This window comes from Thermobia domestica, chromosome 8, assembly GCF_964235325.1.
Source record: "Thermobia domestica chromosome 8, izTheDome1.hap1.1, whole genome shotgun sequence".
NCBI classification, from domain to species: Eukaryota; Metazoa; Arthropoda; class Insecta; order Zygentoma; family Lepismatidae; genus Thermobia; species Thermobia domestica.
In genome coordinates, this window is record NC_137461.1 from 293,310,940 (window position 1) to 293,324,942 (window position 14,003).

The following is a 14,003-nucleotide window of genomic DNA, read 5'->3' on the forward strand; positions in this document are numbered from 1 at the left end:
CGCTTTTGATGAGAGTCGCGAATTGAAGTGCGGAAAGTGTTGTATATAAAACTAATATAATTTTATAAAGTTGTTAATATAGTGATATTGTTCTACTTATAAAATATTTACATTAAGTGTACCAACAGTGTTCTTGTTGTGAGAGATAATCATGGCTGGAAAAGACTACGTTGCTGAAAAAGGTGAGATTTGTGCTTCTGTAAAGTTTTGTATTCTCTGGTGTCGCTTGAATAGGAGATATTATTGTTCAGAAACTTCGTTGTAAATATTCTAAGCTTGTAGGTAAATAGCCTCATAATGATACCACATTTGGTATTCTTACCATTGTATAGAATTCATTAGGAGGATATCAATGCTCTTGGGATCCTGCACAAGTGTACTGTAGAAACCGTTCTTAGCGATTGCAGGACGCATATATAGAAGGAAACGTTGATAGGATTTTTCTTTAGGTTACTTATTCAATGGTTAAAGTTATTCAGGAAAATTATAATGTTATAGTCACTTACGTACAGATTAAAAATAAAGTACCAAATTGATTCAAAATTAAAACTCGCATTTTTTTGTCCTAATGTCTTTTATACTTTTAAATTTTATTTTATTCATTTTGCGCATTGATGCTGTTCTATTTTAGATCCACAGAGATTTGCAAAACTTGCAGTAAAAACACTACCTTTTATTTCAGAAGTAATAAAAAAAAGATGGGTATTAGTTTTTCCCCGTAATCTATTGGTAGTGGCTCTGGCTCACGTAGTGATGACTACAGTTTGTTATTTGTAATTGTAATGAGTAAAAACAATGTGGAGGTATGGCATAAAAATTAAGTGGATAAAATGCGAACCAACTTGTGCTAGGTGACCACTATTCAGCATGAGTGCCATTAACCCGAGTCACAAGGGCACAGCAGGGGAAACGAGCGATGACGATAGGGTGCGTCCGTAGGGAGCAGACGCGTCAGCGATGGTGAGTATACGCATAAACGAAGCTCAGTATAATTCATAGTTCCGGGTCCGTCGATGGATTTAGTTGAGGCACTGAATGGGTGCCTTCCATTTCAATTCAGGCAGAGCATGCACCATCACCATCTCAGATATTGTTGAAACTTTTTTTTATAGCAACTAGACATGTTTTTAAGAGACCCATATTTTTTTGTTTTGTCGAAAACAATTTTCCCGCCAAGTAGTGGGCCATCAAAGACGGGGAGTACAATTTATTAATTGTAGAAGACATGGAAAATGGTCAACTTCGGAGCCTCACCATTCGGCTATGCAGACAGAGTTATAATTCTTGTTATGGTATGTACATAGGGATATAAATAAACTATATTTTATTATAGTTTGGCTTGCGCATGTGTATCTTTCTGTACATAAATTAACAAATGAACATCAATTTATCTGAAAAGTCGAAGTTTGCGAATTTTTTTCGGGCACTTCCGGTTCGAATTATAAAATTCTGTTTTCACGGTTGGTAAGACCTAGTTACCCGCTTTCCGAAAAACAAAAATTGTGTCGGTTCTGTGTGCAACCGTTTTATCGCAAAAAAAAAAAAAAAAAAAAAAAAAAAAAAAATCGAGAAATTGTAAAATTTTCAAAAATCGCCATTTTTGAGCACCATTTTCTCGAAAACGCCATCTTTTAAAATTCTGAAATTTTGTCAGATGGTTCACCTCTGGTGCTTGGGGTCCCGGGTTCGATCCCAGCCCCCGCCAAAGTGAACTTTGTGGTGGACAAACACCGTGCTCGTGGGTTTTCTCGGGATTCTCCCGTTCCCTTCCACTTTTTTCATTCCACCATTTCACTCATCTCTCATTTATCACCGTCTCCTTTAGCCTAACCGGCATAACCGTGGGACGTAAAACTTAAAGATTTCATTTACTGTACATCTGCAGCCATGTTCAGAGTACAAATACACGTTATTTTTCTACAATCTAACCATGCGATAACTTTGCGCGAAGTACAGTGAAACCTCTCTAAAGCAGACAGCCGTGGGGAATCAAAAATTGTCCACCTTAGAGAGGTTTCAATATTTTCATACGTAAACTAGTAAACAAGGTAATATGCAATTATAAAAATATTGCTCCATGAATCATGTATTTATGAATAGGGCTGTATCACCAAAATAATACTGTACGTGCATTATCCTCCGCCATCCGATACTCTATGTTCGAAGCACAACGTGGAAATAAGATGTTATAGTTCTCTGCGCTTCGCACTTATCAATACTTACTACATTTACAGTGTGTCGCTTTAATTTGTGGGTTAATTGCAGTCCAATAATGTGTTGTTTGAGACAATATGCGTACCTGCGGGCAAAAAAATACCAAACTTATCTTCTGCTTGGTTAGAGATTCCAGCGGGACAGTAGCGTAACATGTCATCCCAAACGACGGGCAACTGTCCATCATTTTTGTGTCTAAAACAGCTTGGATGGGAGTGGGATGCAAACAAAGGACATGAGAGTGCTGTTAAACAGAGACGCTTCGTCTGAGTTGCTGAGCAGGACAGTTGAGGAGGCAGTTGTTGTCACAATGCTTCCTTGGTGACACATGTATGAATTACTAAAAATGTATTTTTACTATACTTTTCAACTTGTTTCTAGAGAAAGTGTCCGTAATACGGAAGTAAACATTACCTATAAAAGACTGTCCTTGTCCGTACTAGAGTGTCCACTTTAGACAAGTTTGCCAATATGTTTTTTCCTATTACAGTGTTTCGGGATTACAAAATATGTCAGTTACGGGAGGTGTCCGCTTTATAGAGGTTTCACTGTAGTTCCCTCCGCTTGCTAAATAGTTCCATGTTTATAAACGCTTATAAACATAATAAACATAACTTCCGCTGTTCTTACATACTATCAAGAACACAAACAAGCAAATTATCCATTTCTTCCCGGTAAGTTTTCAAAATTTACTACAAACGAACGGCCAACTTTGTAACTTAACCCTCAGTTTCTGTTATGCACAGTGCTCCCTCAGCTTCTGTTATGGAACCTTAATGAATCTTAAATGTATCTTTCGCTTAGGTATATGAACCAAAATATTTCAGGTGTGATAAATACCTCCATAGCTTCCGATATTGGGCTACAAGAAGGTATCTTGTACATTGGTAATCGTTTTAAACAAAACTAAAAGCTCTACCCTTCAAGCATCTGATCAGGACACACTGGCTTCTTGGAAGACAGTAATTTCGTCATAACTTCCTGAATGAAATTAAGTGAAGTGTATCTTATGTGTGATAAATTGATGAAATAACCTATTTTTCTCCACTGATGCGAATTCAATTAATATATAAAGAGGGGAAAAGAGGCGAATTGGACTTAAATCCAAACCCGAATCTAGTTTACCGTGCTGGTGCATTAATCACTACGCTACTCACTCTGTTCCATGAATGAAACATATAATAATATACGTATATACAGGGCGCAAAATTTCAAAGGCAGACGCACTCGTCAATCCAAAAATGATGGTCGCTAGTATCTCTCACGTAAAATTATGGGAGATCCCTTCCCCAGCCTTTGGTTTGATAAAGAAATACTTCGCATTCCGTGTTTTCTCTTACTCAGTAACAATTATTGTCGTGTGAAACAGAAACTGCGCAGCCCTGTGAGTTTAGGCAGAAACCATTCCTACTGAACACTGGTCGCCAGCTCTAAATTTCTAGTCGTCACTGGTGACCGGAAATTTTGCGCCCTGTGTATATATATTATATAATTTAACTGTCAGCGGTGTTTTATAGTGCAGGCACTGTGCATGTAATCTAGACAGAACGATAGTTGTGATCTCAATGGCTGTTCAGAAGTGTACCAGGTAGCGTAGTGCCTAACGCATCGACTGGAGACCCGAGTACGAATCGTGTATTTTTTTTCACTATCCGAAGGTCAGAAACATCTTAAAACAGGCACCAAACTTGTATCCCCCCCAAAATGTGTGGAACCGCCGTGGCTCATTAGTATAGCGTTCACATCAGGTTCATGGGATTCTTGGTTTGATCCCAGCTCGGGCCAAGTGAGTTTTGTGGTGGACAAACGCCGTGTGCGTAGTCTTCTCGAGGTTCTTCCATTTCCTCCCGCTTTATTCATTCCACCATTTCATTGATTTCTCATCATTAGCGTCATCTTTAGGCTAGTCGGCATAACCGTGCGACGTACAATTTGAAGATTTCATTCCCCAAAAAATGTTAAATTATTCAAACTTTTTTTTTGGGGGGGGGGGGCTCATTAGTAACTCTCCTCTTGTTGCTGAACTTGTGTTGACTTGTAATCCACGTGGGGGAGGTTCTTAAACCACCAAAATTAAATACGTATATGTATTTTTTTTTATTTATTTTTTTTAAAGCATCTTTACCCATTCCTTAGGTTAATACTAGCAGTTTAGCAATTAACACAGTCGCAGGTAGAATAAAGGAAGCCTTTAACTTAAAAGATTTTTAATGTTTAAAAATAGTTAGGAGTGTGAAGAACATTAAAATAAAATTCGTCAGTTGCCAATAAGTCAATATAATAGTAACAGTTTTGAAGTTAATTCGTTGGTGTACACTGTTTACAGGTAATCCTGGCCAATGCATTTTTTTGTTGTTAAGAAAAAGTAATGATAAAATGTATTTCAATTTTAAGTTTCTTACTAATTTAGTTGTTCTACTTTTTACGTTTCAGAAAAAATAAAACAGTTTTTGGCAGAGTTTTGTACAATAGGCGAATCGAATAACAAAGTCTTTAAATATGCAGAGCAGCTAACCAATATTGCTCATAGAGAACAGGTGAGTGCTTCAATAGAACATAATTGAGCATAGTTCGAGTTTCGAAAAGTGTCATGTAAGTCTTTGACTCTGTTTGTCCTATTATGTTTCGTAAATTTCTTGGCGCGGTGGCTCAGTGGTAGAGCGTTCACCTCCGGTGCTTGGGGTCCCTGGTTCGATCCCAGCTCGCGCCGTGTGGACTTTGTGGTGGACAAACATCGTGCTCGTGGGTTTTCTCGGGGTTCTCCCGTTTCCTCCCACTTTCTTCATTCCACCGTTTCATCCATTTCTCATAATCACCGTCTCCTTTAGCCTAACCGGCATAACCGTGGGACGTAAAACTAAAGATTTCATTTTTTCGTAAATTTCTTGAGTCAGATGTTCGAAAGGAAAGGAACATTTTGTGTTAATACTAGTTGAACCTGCCCTGTTTACTCAGTGCATTATTCTGATATGACCATGTTTCTTTCCATTTCCTCACTATATCTGTCTATTAACCTTTACACACACAAGTAAAGGACAAGACGACTTACAAAGGGAGAAAGATATAAACGTAGCTTTTAATATATAGATCTTGGGTTGAGTTTGCGGCAAACTTGGAGAAGTAACAAGTGATGTCAAATGGAGTTTTTCCCCTTATAAATCCATATCCGTCTGAATACGCCTCATTGCGGCTCTTGAGGCCTTTGAAGTTGTCAGTATGCAATAAGTTTTGCCATTCAGATTTAAGCAAAGTGCCTGCAATATCCGTCAACTCGCTCTGCAAGGTTCCTCGACTGGTTCCTAACTCAAGGATATGAACCTTAGCTTCTCTCTAGGTACAATGTTAATCTTACGGGCTCAAAACGGCTCATAAAATTTGAATACAACAATAACGACACGTTTTTGAAAATTTGAATGACAACTGGCAAGTGTACACAAAATTTGAAAGAAACCAGTGAAAATAGCACATTTCTACAGTTGTGGCTTCCGAGATCTCAGTGTCGAAAAAACTGACAACAAACATACAAACATGTAAACTTTTCTTGTCCACAAACATTTTAGTTTTAATATGATTCCCGTAAGGAATTACACCTGGTAGCAGAGTTTACAGGGAGCTTTCTTTTCACGTAGAGTGCTACGTATTGTAGAATAATAGAGATGGAAATTAGAAACGTTATGTAAATATTAAGACAAGCAGATGAAGTATTTTTCCTTATGCTAATGTGGAGACGGGTGGTGAATGAATACAAAATGTTTTCAAGTGATGGTAGGATATAATAAGGGTGATCGTGAAGAGAAAAAATTCCAGATTTCAACAAATTCATGTTAATTAAGATTCGGATTTCTATTATATTTTTATCCTGGTATCTTTATTTATATTTAGTTAAAATATAAGCATGTTTCTGACCCTTGTGAATACAAAATACTTTTTTTTTTTTTTTTTTTTTTTTTTTTTTTTTTTTTTTGCTGTATAAATACATATGTAGACCATGTTTTAGCTTTAGTCCATCTTTGAGCCCAAGGAGATATAAAAACATATTTTTGGTAAAATTTTAGACTACTTTTACTTACTGCTCAGAAATATTTGGCCTTGTGTAACAGTATTTTAGGAGGTAGTGCACGGCGTGGCGTAATATAAAACACTTTGAAATAACCTTTTTTTCTCTTCTGTAGTGAAATCTGAAGTTCAATTTCCTTGTTGCATATTGGTTGTAACTTTCCCTTTTACATTCAATATGACTATATATAGCTCCCAGGAGAATTTTCCCCTACGCTATTCCTCTGAAATCGCCATTGATAATTATGATAAGACTCTTTACACTGAGCACATGGCTATTTTTAAAAGAGTTTTTAGTCAGACAACCTGGCATGATTGAATGTCAAGATGCCTAAAATCAAATGCACTAGTCGTGAGAAGTTGGCGTGGTTTTACGTTATATTTTTTTAGGTCTTAACTATATATGCTATGAGATATATATGATTAATATAGAACGGGACGTACGCGAAAGGTACCGTAATCACAGCAATAACCAGCTTTTTCTTAGAAATCTAGATGATAATTCATATGCCAGTATTCATGAGGGCCGCGGTGGCTCAGTGGTAGAACATTCACTTCTGGTGCGTGGGGTCCCTGGTCCGATCCCAGCTAGCACCAAGTGTGATGGTTTTCTCGGGATTCTCCCACTATTCATTTCTCATCATGACCATCTTTAGCCTAGCCGGCATATGCGTGGGACGTAAAACTGAAATATTTCATTTCAATATTCATGAACGTTCTGTTTATGAAGAATTGAAAATCGTATTTCCAGGAATGATTTTAATGCGTATAATATATGTTTATTCGTGTCTATAGAATTGTTCCAATCACCGTACAGTGACTAGGGATTGACAAGTATGAAGTGAATACATACCTCAGAGTTAAGAAGTCCTGTAGGTGACACGCTTCAGTATAACTAATATCCAGATCGGATCCACGGTTGGATACGGAGTCGTTCTCTTTCTGAGTTTAGCGTTGCAATGCCACGACTTAGGGAATTCAAGTAGTTTTATTCTTCAACTAATGCACTTCCTGTACTCGGTGATGAATTAGTAAACCTACGGGATAACCGATTGCATGTATCTACTGGAATATTCTTCTCCCATCATGTTTGTTAATGCATGAACTTACACGATGAATTCAGTAAGATAGTTGACTTCGCTACGTGGAAACAAATTGAAAGACAGTATTTTTACAGGTAAAGACTTTTTAAGTTCATTGTAATTGAGTTTTGAAATATCTAAAGTTTCCTTTCACTGTCCTTTGCAAATCATATCGAAGAGTAATGAACTAAAAGTAGTATCATGGACAAAAGTTTAATAAATGAGTCTAACGTGATCCGTATGCTATTTTCAGGACATAAGTGCGCGCATATTTTCAAAATTTTTAACTCGTTGAATTCCGAACTCTAACTTATTACCCATATATACCAAAGTTACTTGTGGAGTGCATTTGTCCCAGTTTTTTTATTCAGCCTAGTGAGTTTTATTGACCAAAATTGAGTTTTATTAAATTTTGTACATACAATTAAAGCTGTATTCCTTAAAAACTTTCATTTTGTATTGTACACATTTGAAATGAAACTATGAAAGTCCCCTGTTGCTCAAAGGGAATTCGTGGAGGTCCACCTGCGTTTCGTGGAAACACATTTTGCACTCGTTTATATTTCGATTTCTCAAATGGAGGAAGTAAACCCTTTTACACTCAAGATTCGAGGGCCAGCCGTCCTGACAAAATTACTGTAAATTCCCTCAAAACATGCCTGGTAAATACAAGATAGTACCTCAAGTCAGGAGCCACATATAGAAGCTAGCAACTTTATTAATTCTTTTAGCACAAACGCTGTATCACGCGTACATACCGTCAATTTATCATTCCCTAAAACCCATAAACTTGATTTTTTTTTTTTTTTTTTTAAATCACAGGTTATAATGTAACAAAATACATTTTTTGCTCTTTGCGTTTGAAGATATGAGATGATGACGTCCCTTCAACTTTGGGCTTGAAATAAAGCCTCGTATTGTGGACTAGCGTAGTAGAAATTTGGAAGGAAAAGGAAGTTTATCACTTACGTTACTGTACCTTAGACCCACAGTTCATGCAGATATATTAAGAAATGAAATTTTCCCATTCCTCTCCTTACGTTCTTAAATTTTATACAATTTGTTCTGAGGCAAGGAAGGGAAGTGAATGCTCTTTTTAGCTGCTTTTTATGTGAGTTGAGTTGATTTTAGTTTAGCGTCCTTGTCAGCAGCGAGGCTATATGAGACGTGGACCTACTGATTAACGTGGAATCCAAACCACATGAGCTCCCGCCGGGAATCGAACCCGGGTCTCCCACGCCAAAGCGGTTGCTTTGTTATTAGCACGTAGTGGTATGATGTGAGTGAAATGCCTGGTATATTAGAAAAATAAGGGTATGCTGTTACTAGAGTCTGTTCGCTTATAGTATTTTATTCGTATTGTCAAACGGAGTTGAGAAATGCAGTGGCACGTATCTTTTATTTCGTGTATGATTATGCTTTTACTGTTTTCTGCAAGTAATCATTTATATAATTCTAATTTTGTTATAGGTTGCTCTTCCGATAGAGCTTGATGACGTGGCTGACTTTGAGCCGTCTCTTGCAGAGGCCATACAGGAGAACACCCGTCGATATACCAATCTATTCGCAGAGGCAGTCTCTGAGTTGCTTCCTGACTACAAGCACAAAGAGGTGGGCAAGTGTAGTGACCAGAAAATAAATTTTTAGTGATGCTGTCTGTGTTCTTAATCTCTCTCAATGTAAAAATGAGAAACTTGGCTTTTAGATTTTTTATTTTATTTTATTATTTATTTATTATTTTTTTTGTGTAAATTTATAAAATGGCTTAGTAGTGTTGCCAACACTTCAATGAGAAAAACTGGCTAAAATCAATAGCTAAAAGTGGCCAGAAATGGCCAGAAGAAGCACCGCGCTGAGACAAAGCTAAATAAATTCGATTCCTATAATAATGAAATTAAAACAAAACTCTCCTAACAGAAATACAGTAAACAATCATCATCATCATCATCTTCGAGTTGAGAAGCTTCTTTTGCCTCTGTTGCTTGTATAGGGCTGCTTTGTTCCAACTAGTTGCAACACTGTGGCTGAAATTTCGTATAGAAAATAACACTTTCCCACATGTAACCAAAATCTCACTCTTCAAATTGAAGAAAGCGTTTTTGTTATTATTATTATTATTATTATTTACCTGTTCCCGAGTCTGTTTTTGACTATGTTCACCGGTTGACTACACGCTTTACTTCAGTGTTCGAATGTAAAAGCGTTAGTTTGAAAAAAGTCAACAATACTAATTTTGAAAACAGCCTCTGACTCCCAGCGTCGGTATACTAATTTATCTCTTGCAAAATTTTTCAGTTGACTTATTTACCGATTTTATGAAATTTTGAGTTTGCCACTGACTATCAATTTTAGCAATATTATTATAATCCCCGTTGATACTGAAAAGCGACATTTTCTGAAGGGTGTCTCTATTATCAGGAAATCTATTGAGAATTTCTTTAACGAGATATTTACTAAAACTTGTTCAACTTGCACGATGATTTTTCTCAACGCTACTAGTCAGGGTTGGCTGGTTTAAACCAGCTGGTTTTTTCAAAAAAAACCAACTGCTTTAAACCAAAAAACGAAAAATGTTCGTAAAAGTGTAACTATTCGTAAAATCTTGATGAACACACATTTGTGGGTTATCACGTTTCACTCCCATATATTATTCGTACTATATTCAGACCTAAATTCCCCATTCTTTACTCAAAGAGATTATATTACAAAAGCAACTTTTTTATGTAACTTTATGGATGTTTCTTTTGTATTTTTTTGTAGTTTGTTATTGTTGTTATGCAACCAAAGGAAAATTCTAAATATTGTTTCGTTTTAATAATGTTTACTATTGATAAAATTCATTAAATTGCCGTACTTTTTTTTGGGAGGGGGGTCATACAAACCCCACGAGAGACAACTATTGAGGCAAGAATCTTTGGTAACTATTTATGTATAAATGGGTCAGAGCCAAAGTGGACTCAAATAATTCTATCTTTATTCACTTTTCTTACTGATATGCAAAGTAAGTCTTTATATTTCTTTAACTTGGACCAGGGTGGATTGATTTAAATCAGTCTGATTTAAATCACGATTTTAATCAAGATTTAAATCACTTGATTTTTTAAATAAAAATCGTTGATTTAAATCAAATTCCGAAATAAATTAATTTAAAGTGAAAATAAGTAAAATCCCGTTTCTGTTCTGTTATTTCGATTATGGAAGATAATAATCATAATACAATGAGACTCAAATGTATGCACAGCACAGTATGAAAACGAGTATCATGCAGAGGATGATTAGGGAAAATCCCGTTTTGAACGGGTAACGGGAGAATCCTGCTTTCTTCTCTTCGTAACATAGGGTTTTTAAATCGTTAAATATTCCAACGGAGAAATCACCATCGACATTTAAGACAAAAATTCTTTTATGTTCACGTCTATTTGTTTGTTTCCAGATAATAGGGGCGTATTTAGAGGGGCCCGATCCCCTTTCCGAAACAAAATAAAAAAAATAAAATAAAATAAAACTTTAGGCGAAATTTATGTACTAAATACATAGAAGTTCCTCGGGATCGTAATACGGCAAATTTTGGATGCATTAAAATATCGAATAATACTTTTGATAAAATGAATTCTTTCAAATATCTAGGATCAATATTAACAGACGAAAACGATATCTACGAAAAAATTAAATGTCGACTAAAAGCAGGGAATTCGTGTTATTATTCAGTTCAAAATCTCTTGTCGTCACGAAATCTGTCCAGGAATTTGAAGATTAAAATATATATGCTTGTTGTTCTCAGGGTGTCGAGCAAGCAAGCATAATCAAATTCCCTGACTTTCCCTGACTCTGTCATTCTTCTTTTCTTAGTAACTCATGAAAAGTAACTTATATTTAAGTCATGAAAATGAAATCTTTCAGTTTTACGTCCCACGATTATGCCGGTTAGGCTAAAGGAGACGGTGATGATGAGTAATGAATGAAAGGAAGAAAGTGGGAGGAAACAGGAGAACCCCGAGAAAACCCACGACCACGGTGTTTGTCCACCACAAAGTTTACACGGTGCAAGCTGGTATCGAACCAGGGAACCCAAGCACCGGAGGTGAACGCTCTACCAGTGAGCCACCGCACCCCAACTTATATTTAACGTGAACTGTAAGTTTTCACCATTGTTTATATGCTTATACAATATTTTACAAACGTACAAACGAACCAATTCATTTACCTGTAATTTATGACTATTTTAGTGGCATTCCTTCACCCCTCACAGCCTGGGAAAGATTTTTCCCTGACACACAATGAAATTCCCTGACATTTTCCCTGACCCTGCAAATTCCCTGACTTTCCCTGACTGGTAGACACCCTGCTTCTGTATGGTTGCGAAACATGGTCGCTTACTATGAGGAAAGAACGTAGACTGAAAGTATTTGAGAACAAGATCCTGAGACGAATATTCAGACCCAAGAGGAGCGGGAATGGGGGAAACTTCATAACGAGGAACTACTTAATTTTTACGGTTTACCAAACATTGCTAGGGTCATCAAGTCTAGGAGACTCAGGTGGTCAGGTCATGTAGCCAGAATGGAAGAAAGTAGGAACACTTTCAAATTCTTAAGTGGAAGACCAATCGGAAAACGACCATTAAGAAGAGCTAGGCGCAGATGGGATGACAATATTAAGATGAATCTCGCAGAAATAGGAATACAAAATAGAAACTGGATCCAGTTGGCTAAGGATAGAAGTCAGTAGAGAGTTTCCGTGAACGCGGTATTGAACCTCCGGGTTCCATAGGCCATAGAGTTAATTAGTTAATTTTGGGCGAAATTTATGTACTTTACATGGCTAGTTTCGATTTTTTTTAAAATATACTCCTGCCAAATATCAGGAACTTTCCTGAAAAGAAAAGTGCCATGTTGATAAACGTTGCTGTACGTTTTTTCCTTAATGCTTAAGAAATATTGTTTCGGATTGAAATAGGTTAACGATTGAGGATTAATTCAAAATTAAACCAAAATACTTTCACTTAAATGGCATAATTGTCATTTAATATTAATTCCTAATGTTTTTTCTCCAGTTCGCGACTTATACGAGGAGAAAGATTTGATTTAAATCAAAAAAATCGATTTAAATCCAAAAAATCAACAAAAATGATTTTTATTAAAAAAATCATGATTTTTTTCCACCATGACTTGGACTAATAAAAGTCGTAGTGAACTGACTTGGACTAAATTAGGTCTTCTGTACTCTGTAGTACTTTGAAATTGTCCATATGTAATTCTGTATGATGGTTCCACTTGTGCAATTGTTTATCTTTTTGTCCTTTTGTCCTAATGACTCTTGACGATTATATTAACAAATACGTAAAGACCAGTCAACGTATTTTTATCAGGAGTCCTTCGTGAGTGAGTCGGCAGACGTATCGCATTTGTGGCCAATTAGTTCCGGTTTCGAGTTCAAATGGAGGACAATTTCTCTTGGATGTAGGCCGAGAAGCGGTTTGGATTCCGCTTTAAGCTTATGTGGCCCCTTCCAGCATAACCCGGTTGTTGCACAGTAGCACCAAGGCGAAACAAGCTAATTTCTGTCCATATGTGATATAAATACATAGAGCAAATTATTTAAACCAAAAAACCGGGTTTAAACCAAAAAAACTTTTTTTTTTTTTTTCAATAAAAACCATGGTTTTTGCCAACCCTGCTACTAGTAACTTACGGGTTTCGAGCTCCTGCACTAAGATGTATAGGAGGGGTCAATATGACCGTCAATCCTATCTTTGAGGGGGGGGGGGGAATTCTATACGTAGAGATTAGAATGCTACCAAATGGTAGAAAATGGCTAAAAGCAAAAAAGCATATGGCTAGAAAAGCCATTAGTGTCTTTTTCGAAAATTTGTGGCTAACTAGATTCTCGAAATGGCCAGATCTAGCCAGACAGTAGCTAAGTTGGCAACCCTACTCAGCAGTAAAACACTTACCTCCGAAATATAGTCAAAATATTCCTCTCTGCTAATATAAATAGCTAGATAAAGTAAAGTGTAATGACAAAAAGGATAAGTATTATGTCAGATAATCAGAAGAATTCAGTATTGTACCTAGGTAGATGTGTTCGAAACTGAATTATTACGGACCATAGAGAAAGGTCGCGATATTGGTACCCAAATAATAATTTGAGGTCTAAGACACATTATGAAACTTCAGGAGAATAGTGTTAAGAATAATAAGAATAAAATTGTCCTATTTTAAGAATATTTTTTTCAAAAGATCCAATATATTTCAATGAAAAATTTTCTTGTAAGCCTTATACAGTGAAACCTCTGAATAACGGACATCAATGGGACATGAATTTTTGTCCGTTACAGAGAGGTTACAGAAGTGTAATTTCTCACAACGGTAATTGTATGCAGTGATATACAGTAAATACATTATGTATGAGCGTAAATACGTAAAATTCAATATGAAAATACCCTATTTAGTACGTATTTGAATTACTGGACAGATGAAGGAGAAATTCATTTCTGTTAAATAACATTATTCCTGGGGGATGTGTAAATATATTCGTATACTGGAAAAGATGCGTTAGGAACCAACTAACCGACTAAACTCCTAGAGGCATGCTTTATCCTCTACAAGGGCAATAAAAGTCATTAGCAAGTGTCCTCTGAGAATTCTCAGT

General features: G+C 36.3%; 1 protein-coding gene across 1 annotated transcript in view; it reads left to right on the forward strand.

The window, feature by feature from the left end:
- Mcm7 (minichromosome maintenance 7) overlaps positions 1 to 14,003 on the forward strand; it is a 51,441-nt gene continuing 37,438 nt past the window's right edge. Inside the window, exons 1-3 of the mRNA XM_081770002.1 lie at positions 1 to 182; positions 4,648 to 4,751; positions 8,823 to 8,963. Of these exons, the coding sequence (XP_081626128.1) occupies positions 152 to 182; positions 4,648 to 4,751; positions 8,823 to 8,963 (276 nt within the window). The 5' untranslated portion in view covers positions 1 to 151. The remainder of the gene's footprint in view (positions 183 to 4,647; positions 4,752 to 8,822; positions 8,964 to 14,003) is intronic.